The sequence below is a fragment of the Emys orbicularis genome, chromosome 5, assembly GCF_028017835.1.
Source record: "Emys orbicularis isolate rEmyOrb1 chromosome 5, rEmyOrb1.hap1, whole genome shotgun sequence".
NCBI lineage: Eukaryota > Metazoa > Chordata > Testudines > Emydidae > Emys > Emys orbicularis.
The window spans coordinates 139,383,509-139,397,143 of NC_088687.1; the positions used below are offsets into that span (position 1 = coordinate 139,383,509).

At 43.4% G+C, this 13,635-nt stretch overlaps 1 protein-coding gene across 1 annotated transcript in view; it reads left to right on the forward strand.

Annotated features, from left to right (window-relative positions):
• Positions 1-4,083: 4,083 nt before the first annotated feature.
• The window catches only part of ATRN (attractin), a 243,572-nt gene continuing 234,020 nt past the window's right edge, over positions 4,084-13,635 (forward strand). Inside the window, exon 1 of the mRNA XM_065404708.1 lies at positions 4,084-4,355. Within this exon, the coding sequence (XP_065260780.1) occupies positions 4,084-4,355 (272 nt within the window). The remainder of the gene's footprint in view (positions 4,356-13,635) is intronic.

Sequence of the window (13,635 nt, forward strand, 5' to 3'; positions counted from 1 at the left end):
ATTGATTTTATTCTCTTGGACAACATCCATGTGTTTTGGCAGAAACAAAAGTATTATCATCTATGACAATTGCAGGCAAGGCCAGACCTGGCGAGTCAGAGCAGAGTCTGAAGGCAGGATCTCTTTAGCAGATGCCAGAACTAGCAAGATCTCTGTGACACATGAAGAGCAGAGCTGCCTCAGAGAAGTTTCCACTGGTAGGATCTCTACAGCATGAAGCAAGGTAGAGTAGCAGCATCTATATAGCACACGCAGGGCAGAAGCTGAGTACGAACAACATACACTGCTAGTATCTCTAGCCTAGGGGTGCTTGGTTAAGTCTCTGACCCAGTGCACCTTGGCAGCAGTCTGCGGCTCCAGGAATGTGAGTATAGGGCACCCTGGAAAGAGCCCTCCATTCCTCCACCTTTATAATATGGAAAGGAGGGTTTAACTGCAATAGCTATCTTAAGTCTCTAACAATTTACTTTATTATCTTTGTTTGGGTGCCAGGACATCTTAGCACAGAACTTTTAAACTAAGGCCTTGTCTACACTACAGGGGAAATTTGATCTAAGCTACGCAATTTGAGTTACGTGAATAGCGTAACTCAAATCGACATAGCTTAGATCTATTTACTGCGGGGTCCACACTACATGATGTCAACAGGAGATGCTCTCCTGTCAACTCCCCCTGCTCTTCTAGAATGGGAGAGCGAACTGCGGTCGATTTAGCGGGTCTTCACTAGATCTGCTAAATCGACCACTGATGCATCGATTACCACTCGTCGATCCCCCGGTAAATGTAGACAAGCCCTACGTCGCAAACTTTCTTTATGATGTCAAGTATCAGGGGGAAGCCGTGTTAGTCTGTATCTACAAAAACAACAAGGAGTCTGGTGGCACCTTAAAGACTAACAGATTTATTTGGGCATAAGCTTTCGTGGGTAAAAACTTGAAGAAGTGAGGTTTTTAAGGTCTTTAAGGTGCCACCAGACTCCTTGTTGTTTCTTTATGATGACAGGCTCTGCCACTCTCTCAGGCATGGAAGGTAAAGGATTTAATAACCATGACTGTGTCAGGTAAGTGCTTTGACTGACTAGATTATCCATTTACATACATCTTTAGATTTACTTTATGGTGTTTCTTATCAATACCTTTCATTCTCTTCAGTAACCCATTCAGAAACCACATTGAAACCATCAGGAACCTGGTTCAGCTCAAACAAGCAAGTGCTTTTTTTTTACTTCTAAATACAAATTATCTGTCTGGATTAAATATAGTAATTGATTAACTATTTTATTTTAGATTTTTTACCTGACCAGTTAGCCAAAGTTCAGGGCCCTGTGCATTGTTTCCATTAGGAGGAGAAATTGATGACGGAATCAGGTATCTTTGATACAGTCTTGTTTATTTACAAAGAATGTACAAAATCCTGTTTCACTGAACACAGCAGGAATCAAACAACTGGAAATAGTGTCTTTGCTCCCAGCCCTGAGCCTCTTTCAGCCAGCACTCAGCCCAAAAGCTCTCTCTCTAGGCTTTTTTCACGGCCATACTCTCAGTTTTTGTTCAGGTTATGTCTAGCTTTATGCTCCTCCTCTCTATGTTTCTATAGTGTTTTTCTTTCTTCTCTCTCTCTCTCTTTCTCATACACCTCTACTCAAAACCACACACAGCAAAACCTCTCTGCCCACATGTATTCTGGGTGGTGACATACTTATGTTTTAGGTGGCGGTTGCTATTGTTTCAGATTTCTGGTTCCATAAAGAAGCTCACTGGTTTCTTACAGCTATTTTAAATGAAGGGTGACAGTTACACCCATCAGCTTCAATGAAATGGTGACCCAACCCTCAAAAACATAATTCTTTGCACTGTTGCACCTTACTTCAACCTCTCCCTTTTACAGGGCTTTCAAAACTTTCACTTTTGATTCCCCACTTAATAAAATAATTTAATCTTCAGCCTTACCATGCACCTCTTTCCAAATTTAAAACAATGGATTAAATTTACCCTTAGTGTAACTTCACTTCTATTAAATAGATCAATGGAGAGCCGCCAGGGATGAATTTGACCCAGTAACTTCAGTGAAATTTAGCCTCTTGTCACTTTAAGTACTTCACATACTTCTCCAAATCCATAATCAAGGTTTTACTTATTTCTAACAATACCATTAATTTGAACTCTATCTTCTTCCCATTGCAAATAACAACCTCATTTTGACTAGTCTGTTTAGAAAGGTATTTGTCGCCTCACTCAGATAACTCAGGTCAATCACAGCTATAATGATGATATTGTTCTACTTGCTCTTTCTCACTCTTTTGCGCTCCTGGACCAGCCCCTAAACAATGGTGAAGATTCTCAACTGCAACTCCTTCTTTATTCAAGCATGCCCACAGCATACCCCTTTCTCGAGTAATATCTGTTTTAACTACTCCCAAATGTAGATATGGGAATTCATCTTCCCTTCCCATTTACAGATTCTTTGGAATACATTGAGCATTGTGATATTGCAAACTTTTTGTCTACACAGTAGTAACTGAGGTATGCAATTTGAGAGTTTCAGTGTAAAACTAACATACTGCTATGTCCTTTAGTCATTAGTGGTGAGCACTATCAATGCAAATACCCACGTTTTTCTCTTCCCTTGTACTTCTTGTTCCACCTGTTAACTGTTTATTCACCTGTTGTTTATTCTCTAAATCCTGGACCTAGACTGTAAGCTCTGTGGGGCTTGGGATGTCTGTTATTTTGTACAGTGCTTAGTGCAATGAAGTCTTTAGATAATAAATTGATAAGCTGGAGAAGGTTCTGAGAAGAGCCACGAGAATGATGAAATGATTAGAAAACATGCCTTATAGTGATAGAGGTCCTTAAACCTATTTAGTTTAACAAACAGAAGGCTAAGGGGTGACTTGATTACAGAGTATAAGTATCTACATAAGGATCAAATATTTAATAATGGGATCTTCACTTTAGCAGAGAAAAATGTAACATGATCCAATGGCTGGAAGATAAAGCTAGGCAAACTCAGACAGGAAATAAATAGTAATTTTTTTACCAGCAAAGGTAATTAACCATTGAAACAATTTACCAAGGGTCATGGTGGAGTCTCCATCACTGTCAATTTTTAAATCAAATTAACTATTTTTCTAAAAGATCTGCTCTAGCAATTATTTTGGGGAAGTTCTATGGTTTGTGTTATACGGGTGATCAGACTAGATGATCACAGTGGTCTGGGGACTCTATGAACATTGCAACAGAAATAAAGAATGTTTTTCTCCCCTTGCAGGCTCCACCTCATCTCATCACTGAGTCAGGGCTTTCTTGTGTGGACACTTGTTTCTTCTATCTTGCACTTTGTGACGGGCTTTGTGAGCGAGTCCTTAGGCTTTCTTCAGCTACTCGGAAAAAAGAAGAATTGTATGAGTGGGATAACGTGCCCCCCTGCAAACATCCCCCCGGGACTGGGCCAGCAGTTTGAAATAGCCAGGGAAATCCAGGCTCGTTTTTGCTCCCAGTGCCTGCTGGCTCCGGGCTTGGGAGCGTGGTGGGGGCTGGGGGAAGACTCCCCAGCCTAGCACCTCCTTGGCGAGGCTCTGGTTTAACTAGCAGCCAGTCCCCCAGGACACCTGTGCTCGTGCATTAATCTGAGCTCCGAGGCATGGCCACCTCCTGTCCCCCTCGCTGCTGAGCCGGTGAACGCCAGGGGGAAGCGGCGCCTCCGCGCGGTCCCATCGCTGGATGCTGGGCGCCCCTGCTCTATGGCACTGTAGCAGAAGACGGGCCCCACCCCGCGCCGCTCTGGCCGCCGCTGCCCGCTGTCGATGGCAGTCCCCGTCCGCTCCGACGACATGATGTCAGTGGACGCCGTGCGGGTGGTGACGTCATCGGCCGCGGCCCGACGTACTCCTCAGTCCTGCCGCTGAGAGTCGGGAGAGAGCGAGTGCGAGCGGCGCTGCTGAGCAGCCTCCTTCCTCATCGGCCACCGTATCGGAAGCCCGCAGCTCCCTCGCCGGCCACCGTCCGGTCGCTCAGCCCACCCGGGAGGCTTACGGAGACGAGGAGTCCGAAGCTCTCACCTCTCCCAAGTCGGCGGCAGCAGATGGAGCGGAGCAGCCGGAGGCAGACGGCGGCAGGGAGACTGGGCTCGCAGGGCCGCCGGCCGCGGCGCTCCGGGGGGCGGCCCCCGGCTCAGCTTCTCTTGGTGCTGCTGATGCTGCTGGTGCCGGGGCCCGAGGCGGCGTCGGCGGTCGAGGGGAAGGAGTGCGATAAGCCGTGCGCCAATGGCGGGCGCTGCCAGCCGGGCAGCGGGCAGTGCGAGTGCCAGGCCGGCTGGGTGGGGGACCAGTGCCAGCACTGCGGGGGCCGCTTCAGGTGAGCTAGAGCCGGCCGCCAGCGGGGAGTGGTGGGTGGGTGGGTGCCGTAATGTGGGAGAAGGGGCCTGGCTTCTTTCGCCCTGAGGATCGCTGTGGTAGCTGCGAGAAGGGGCTTGGTTCCCCCCGTTCCCTCGGGAGGCAGCTCCAGGGGAAGGAGTGCAGCAGGAGTATGTGTGCGAGGGGCGCAGGTTTCTGGGTAGCTCCTCATCAAAGGATAAGGGGTTAGTACAGGGGTGGGCAAACTACGGCCTGGGGGCTGCAGCCGGCCCTCCAGATGTTTTAATCCGGGCCTCAAACTCCTGCTGGGGAGCGGGCTCCGAGGCTTGCCCCGCTCCAGCCGGGAAGCGGGGTTGGGGGCTTGCCCCACTCCGCACGGCTCCCAGAAGCAGCTGCATGTCCCCCCTCCTGCTCCTACGCATAGGGGCAGTCAGGAGGTTCTGTATGCTGCCCCTGCCTCAAGTGCCACCCCCGCAGCTCCCATTGGTCAGGAACCATGGCCAATGGGAGCTGCAGGGGTGGCGCCTGTGGACAGGGCAGCACGCAGAGCCTCCTGGCTGTGCCTCCATGTAGGAACTGGAGGGGGGACATGCTGCTGCTTCTGGGAGCTGCTTGAGGTAAGCACCCCCCAAAGCCTGCACCCCTGACCCCCCTCCTGTGTCCCAACCCCCTGCACCACCCCTGATCCCCCTCCCACCCTCCAAACCCCTCGGTCCTAGCCTGGAACACTCTCCTGCACCCCAATCCCTCATCCTCAGCCCCACCCCTGAGCCCACACCCCCAGCCGGAGCCCTCATCTTCTCCTGCACCCCAACCCCCAATTTCGTGAGCATTCATGGCCCTCCATACAATTTCCATACCCAGATGTGGCCCTCGGGCCAAAAAGTTTGCCCACCCCTGGGTTAGTGGGATGGATGTGGGTATGAGGGCTCTGGCTTCTCTGGGTAGGTCCAGTATTGGCAACGAAGGGATTATGGGTCATGATTGTGTCAAGGGCTAGGCTCCTGTGGGTACGGTGAGCTCTAGAGGAGACGAGGGGACTGTGGAGTATGTTTTGTGGGCTTTGGCTCTTCTAGGCAGTGGCATCTCTGATGGGGAAGCAAAATCGTGTTTGAATGAGGTGTCCAGTTTCTTTGTTAAGGCCAGCTGTTGGGGTAAGAAAGCAAATGCTAGGTACTTGGTCCTTTTGGCTAAGGGTGATTCTTCCTCTGTCTGAAAGCTATCTCGGGGGTTGAGGGCAACTGGATATGTGTGAAGGAAATCCAGCTAACGTAGATGAACTACGTTGAGTGTTCTGTAGACAGCCTGTGTGGCTGGATCCTAGTTCCCCTTAATGTGCTAGCTGTGAAGTGTTTGTGAGGAACATAACCCTGGGCCATGCCAGCTCTTGAAATCAATAGGTTGGTTCTTAAAGTTTTTACTGAGTCAGTAGCATGAACTGAATGTTGTCTGCACCCTCTGGTTGACAGAGTCCAGTTTGATCCTGAAATCATCATTTGATATTTAGGTCAGTTTGTGTGCAACTAGTTTTAGGATATCGCTCAGGTTGTTTGATTTTACGGAGACCATTCTTGAATGGAGGCAGACTTCCCTGTGTATTTGAATTTCATGACTAACACAGATGAGTAACTCTGTTCCTATCTAGATGTTAACGATTAATGTGTATCTGGCCATGATTCCTTTATGCTTGTGTTGCAACACCTAGTTTGATGTCTAGTACATATTTTGGTTCATTGACCTACTAAACTTCTCTCACAGATGTTAATGATACGTAAAGGTTAGTTACATATTTTTTAATGGAAGAATGAATGCCTTAGCTTTAAATTGTTGGCTTCTGATCTGCTTTTTCTTTTCTGTGTAGGTTCTTATTCTTCATTACTGTAGCATCTGAGCACCTTTCTGTAATGCATTAAATGACATGGCTAACAACTCTTGTGCAGGTTATATTCTCTCTCTCTTTCTCATTCTTTCCTCAGATTTTGTGTGTAGTGAAGTGTTTTTGTTTTAGTAGGGTTTTGTGTTTTTTTTTTAAATGTACACACCTGCTCGACATTTTAGAGAAGGCAAGGTCAGAAAAGTGTTCAAGGAAGGTGGTGATGATTCTTAGCTCCTTTGGGAGTTCATTCCATAGTCTCTTACTAGCTTCCAAGGAGGCTCTGTTTCTTGCACAATTGAGCTTTTACCCTTGTAGAAAATTACACTAGGCCTGAGGAGCAGAATGGTCAACTGTGGTTCTCAGCGAAGAGATGATCTGAGATATGCTGGGCCTAGGCCTTTGACCAAGTTGAAGACAAGGACTGAGACCTTGAAGTTAACCTCAATATTCTGTGGTAAGCCAGTCTAGAGAGCAGAGGACAGACTTCATGTGTTTGAGGTAGCCTTTGTTGCTGAGGAGACATTCTGTACTGTATAGAGTTAACTGGACATGGAGCCATCAGCCCTTAGGAATGTTACATTGTTATAGTTCAGACAAGAGGTGACAAAGGTAACTGCAGTCAGGTCATAGTCTGCTAGGATGGGATCGTCTCACCTACCCAACCAGAGACAGTAGCATCTGTGATTAATACTTTTTATCATATGAGTGCTTAGCCTCAGCAAGAAATCCAGGAGCATTCCTAAATTATGAAGTGAATTGACCAATTGTGGGTGCATACCCACCAAAAAGAGATTGCGCCATGGTTGTGAACTCTTCAAGATGCTTTCTTCTGCCCATAAGCATAACCTCTGTCTTGCTTGGGTTTGGTTTCAACCAGCTGTTCTTCATCCTTGGTGGCACTGGTCTGGTTGTACATGGTGAAAGATAGGGCTGTGTAGACTAGGTAGAATTTATGCTTAAAAGATTAACACCATTCTATACAGTACTTTTCATACAAAAAGTTTCCAAATTGTTGAATTATAAATTCTGGGTTTGACTTTCAAAACATTCATCACCATCATGGCAAATCAAGCAGGGATGTATGTCCTTGCAAATCAAGCACCACCTGGCTCAATCCATAGCTAGTTCCTTCAGATGGTCTGGCTTGATATTCAGTTTATGTCCATTATTGGCAATCTGATTGTGCCACTGAAGCTTTTGGCAACCACCTGATTTCCGGCCATGTAGCAGCATTCCTTGTTAAACATGTTTCATAATTAATTGGTCTTCAGTCCTAATACATCTACACCAAGAAAGCCACTGAAACTGAACTCATAGAGGCAGTTGCTGGTTTCGGCTACAAATATCTTCATTACTGATTTTGTCTTTTCAAAACATTAGTTGAATGAAAATAAGATATTTGTGCACGCAGATGGACAACTAGATGTATGATTGTAGTTGCGTACATAAAAGGCCAAATGCTTTTGCATGTGCAATTGCATACCTAACTCTTTTAAAAATTGCACACTGCATGTATAGGGGACACTCCATCTGCCACTGACATAACAGCTACTTCTGAGGTCAGGTAGAAACTGTTCAATAGTGCTTGGCCCCACAAAACCACACTTTAAGAAATAAAATAGTTTAACAAGAATACTATAATTTTTTTAATTCGCTTAATGGAAGTAGTTATAGATTACTGGTTGATTATTATAGAGTATGTAATGTATTTACATGACCAAAGAATACAATAGTAAAATAGAAAAATGTGGGTAAATCACTAGCTGAGTGACAGGTTTCAGAGTAGCAGCCGTGTTAGTCTGTATCCGCAAAAAGAACAGGAGTACTTGTGGCACCTTAGAGACTAACAAATTTATTTGAGCATAAGCTTTCGTGGGTTACATCCCACTTCTTCGGATGCATAGAATGGAACATATATTGAGGAGAGATATATATATATATATATATATATATACACACACACATACAGAGAGCTGAGTGAGCCATTAGCTAGCAAAGTACTATCACAATTTTCACTCTTAAAAATAAAATGGAACTTTTGGAAAAACACAAACAAGCAAAATATATTCAGTCGCCAAAATGCTGAGTGATACAGTATTGTCAGAACTATTGTCAAAACAAAATAAAAACCCTCAAGCAACGGTTAAAGGTATGTTTGTCAGAACTATTGTCAAAACAAAATAAAAACCCTCAAGCAACAGTTAAAGGTACATTGACTAGATTTCAAGTTGCCAATTTTTTTTTTTTTTTTTTTAAAAAGAGTTAAAAAGTAATTTCAGGTACTGCAGCTGCCCTGATCGCATGCCATTTTGTTTGTTTTTACTATCATATTATCATATATATTAAAAGAAAAGAAAACCTTCCTTGTTCTATGAAAGACCCACACGAACAGTGGACAGTGACAATACAAGGGGAACCACTAGGTATACATTACATTGAAAATTAAACATTTTTTCTCCTATCTCTTTCAGTTCTAGTCATCTTAGGCTATACTTTTAACTATAGAATGTATCATTTTTCCAGCAGAATTGTGATTTTTAAATTGACTGTGTCCCTTTAAGGCAGGAAATCTTAGCTGACACTTTCACCCTTAATTCAAATTGTTTCATCTTCACCAATGTTCTCTGAATGGACAAAGGCAATGTTGGATTTATTATTATTTATGCAGGATATTACCAAAATACTAATTTAACTTTAAATTCCTTTAATAAATCCAAACATCAAATGGTATTTATACAATTCTTCTAAACATGCCAAAATAATGAGCAATTTACTAGATGCAAACAGTAACAAGACATTTGTAAGTAGTTGATCAAGATACTTACAAATGGGCTAAAGCCAGGAGTGTTCCAACTTGGTCAGGCAGGTATTAACAATGAACCTTAGGAGTTTATTTTTTATTGCATTTAACAAACAAGTGTGATGCCATCACCAATTATCAGACCTTAGCTAAGCCAGATGAAGGAGTTCAATTATAGCCAATTATTTACTGCTCATAGTACCCAATTAACCGTGTTTTATTTCTGTTACTTTAGCCCAAACCTTAAATAAGCTAACACTGGTATTTTGAAGGGTCACTACAAATTTAACACAACTATTTTTTTTCTCATTATTTCTTTGTTTTTGGTTCAATGCTTTGGGCCTGTTGTTCATGCTAATATTCCAACTCAATTTAAAACCATCGTTCACCCATTATAAGATGGGCCTATGTTCTACAGCAGTGGTGGGCAACCTGTGGCCCATCAGGGTTATCTGGTTGCAGGCCGCGAGACATTTTGCTGACGTTAACCATCCGCAGGCACGGCCCCCCGCAGCTCCCATTGGGATGTGCTGGCCGCTGCTTCCCGCACCTCCCATTGGCCAGGAATGGTGAACCACGGCCACTGGGAGCTGCGGGGGGCCGTGCCTGCGGACAGTCAATGTCAGCAAAAGGTTTCGCGGCCTGCAATCAGATAACCCTGATGGGCCACAGGTTGCCCACCACTGCTCTATAGGCAGTCTCTGAGATTTAGTATAGGTCACAATTTAACAGGAAGGATTGACAAATGAAAGTATGGAGTTTTTTCTTGGTTGTTCCTAGGCTAATGTAAGCTTCCTCACTTTCATCTGCCTTGCACAAAATGAGCAGCACAAATATGTCGCTTGCTGCTATGTTTTTTTCATAATTGTCCTTAAACTCTGTTTTTCCCCTCAGTTCAAACTTTCCACCTTATGGCAAATGAGCAATGGCTGAAAAGTCAGAGAAGGTTAAGTGGAAGACATAAGTGTACCTCTTGTGGTGAGATAATGTAACTCAGTCTGGGTCTTTCTGCTTCTTTTATGTCAAACCTCTGAACTGTTCTAGTGTAATTATCTGAGTTGTCAAACACTCGTGGGCTCAACTGAAGACCACTGAGGAGAGCAGCATCCAACAGCCTCCTTCCTCCTAAGTTTCTCTAAGGGTACGTCTACACTTACCTCCGGGTCCGACGGCAGGCAATCGATGTTCTGGGATCGATCCCGGAAGTGCTCGCCGTCGACGCCGGTACTCCAGCTCGGCGAGAGGAGTACGCGGCATCGACGGGGGAGCCTGCCTGCAGCATCTGGACCCGCGGTAAGTTCGGACTAAGGTACTTCGAATTCAGCTACGTTAATAACGTAGCTGAATTTGCGTACCTTAGTCCGAAGTGGGGGGGTAGTGTGGACCAGGCCTAAGAGTTAAGAGCTCTGTGGTGTGAACAACACAACTGGAGATTTTCTACTTCCTCTGCCAAATCCAAGAACATACCAGTGCCGAAAAGAAAAAGACTGATTGTAAAGACTGTTGCAGCGGGAGATCAATGAAGCTGAGTGAATGGGGGTTTAACGTGTAACTCAGTAGCCACAGACGAGGGCCAGATGCTGAAGGGAAATAATTATTTATAAAAGTCCCCTTGTCTCCACTGGTCAAGGCTAAAGTAATTTCTGGTCCTTTTTTTTTTTTTTTTTTTTCCATCTCCTCTACTAATTTCTGTGTCAATATCATGCATCAGCCTTCTGAGTCAGCTACCACTCTGGATTTTTTCATTATTCCACGTCTCCTATTGCCACTTCTATTATCGACTTACGTGAGCTCATCTTTTCTGGTGAGGACTGTATCCAAATGGGATTCTTAAACATTCTAGGTAATTTACCATCAACCTAAATGACTTCCTCTGAAATATCACTCAAACTACTGAAGTGTCTTCACAGGAGCAGTCTTTAATTTAAGTTTTGAGAAGATCGAGACAATGATGCTGTTCACTTGCATCCAATTGAAGCTAAATGTTACCACATGCAGTATGTGTGACAAATTTCACTCTCCTGGTTTATTTCACTAAGCTCTGCAAATTACGAGCAGTAAAGGTAAAACTGTGGTCTTCACATAATTTGGCTGTGACAAATTGCTCTGAAAATGTGCTGCATATTGAGGGTAATGACACCTGCTCGCTAAATAGTTGCATGGGCAGGTTAACATTTTTTTTTTTAAGCTCCCTTTCTCATAATAGCAGGGTGCTATGGAGTCGGAGTCATCCTTCAAATGTTCCTCTTTTGACCAGCTAGCTGTATGTCTGTGTTTTCTATGCCTAGAACTTCCTTCTCAGTCCATTTTGCCTGCCTCTTTTCTTTAAATCCATTCTCAAAAATCACTTCTTCAAGGTGTCTTAAACTCAAGCCTTTAATACATTAAAAAAGAAGTTAGGAATTAGGATTGAGACTTGGGACTTGACAGAGGAGGGGTCAGTGATGGAGGAACAAACCATAACAAACCTTTGAAATAAGTCTAAGGGGCAGGACTAGAGTAATTTTAATAATATTTAGCCCCCATCTAATTATATATTAAGGTATTTCTGTGCACCCCTTGGACTGTCTTGAAAGCTGGACTCGGCAAGCAGCAAATACAGAATATTATAATTGCTTCGTTTCCATCTTCTGCTTCTTTCTTCTTGCCTTTTTTCCATGCGGCCTGATCTGCATGTAATTACCTTACAATCTATTTAAGGATGCCACTACTATCACTCCTGCATCCATCATCAATTTCTTAGTGCCTCAGTGTCCACAGGTTGAGTGCGTAATCCCCTCCAGCTCGACTTGCCCAATTTTAAAAAAAAAATTCTCAAAATTTGCAATTCCCAAGTGTGGATTTCTTATTATGGCCTTTCTTCTGTCACTTAAATTGTAAGATTCTTAGGACAGTTCTTGCTTGAAACTTTGTGTCGTATACAATGTCAAACTTATTGTTGGTGCCAAACGTTAAATGCAGTATTACTACTTAATATAATTCAGTACTTGACACCTAGAAATACATTTTCATCTCAGTTTAATCAAATCGGTTTTCAATTTATTTGTACTTGTCTTGTTAAACTTTCAAACCTTAGTCTCTAAGTTTAAATTCCATATAGAAGACTTCCATGAAGAAGTAGCTTAGCAATATTAAGTGCATTTCTGCTCTAAAAATGACTTTGTAAAAATGGCATAATGAGGTTTTATATTAATTGTCTCCCCAATTTCCATAACAAATGTATTAAATCTGCAAGTAAAAAGATGTCAGTTAAAAACATAAAAGCCTCACGTAGCCTGGGGTTTGAAAGTCAAATTAGATTATTTCCATCTTGTGCGTCTTTACGAGAATGATTCCATAGGCCAAATTATGACATGAGTTTGCCCAGATGTCTGAAGACCGTGGAATTGTACAGATGTAGTTAATGGCATAATTTGGTTTGCAGAATCTCAAATATTGGTTGTGTTCAAGATGGACAGAACTCAGGGTTTGTGTACAGTTAAAAGTTTGGTCAACACAGCTATGTCATCAGGTGTGTGGCTGCAGCTATGTCCATTGAACAAAGCTGTGTTGGTGGAAGCAAACTTCATTTGGGAAGGTGCTGTTCCCACAGTGTTGGGAAAAACTCCTGTCAGTGTAGGCTGCATCTTCACTCTGGGGTTATGCCGACGTAGCTATTCTGTAGTGTAGGCATACCCTCACTTTGAGTGTTGGATGTGTAGGGTTTGGTAGTTAGAATACACTTATTTTACTTGCAAACTAAGCAATTTTGGTATGGAAATTCGAGTCAGTGAATACTGAACCCGAGAATGCCACCCACCCCCAGGCTAAGACCATGCTTTAAAGAAAACAGATCCATTATGCTGAGGCATATTTACATTGAAGACAGCTTTTAGTATAGATCATGTGAAAAATATAGTGTGATGTTTTGCAATACTCTACTGAGCAGCATTTCTGTTTAAAGGCAAATTTTCAGTATTCTAAAAGTCATAGGCAGTCAGATGGGTTTGAAAATTGTTATACCACCTGAGAGCTTGGGGTAGAGTTTGTGATGCACCTTTGAGGTCATTTTGATAAGGGGTTCCTGAAATATAGACCCCCCACCCCCCTAAATGTGCTATTTTGAATCTTCAGTGTGCTCTAAAATCCACATGCAGAGTTGGATTGGCTTGAAAATGGGTTTTCTAATTGAGGGTCTGAGATTGTCGAAAATATAAGTTCATTTTAATTAAGGGGTTCCTGAGATACAGCCTGCCCCTTAATTGCCTTTATTTTATTTATTTATTTATTTATTTATTTATTTTTTTAAACGCTTGGTCAGTGCATGTCACAAGCATCACATGCTGAGACTGGGTTTAGGAACTGAAAACAGGCAGGCTTGGTGCATGACAGGCAGACATGTTTGGTGAATGTCACAAGTGTTGAAACAGAGTCATGATTTGAGGTGGTAGGCACTGAGAAAATAACAGGTTTTGTTGGAATGAGTAAGGTTCCTAATGTCTATTGCCATTTCCATGGATGCATTGTAAGGTTGTTTACATGTGTGGTGTGGGAGGCATGACTGTGACTGTACACTTCCTGGCTTTCTAATGTTTGTCTTGTTTATCTGAGTGTATTTTCTGGTGT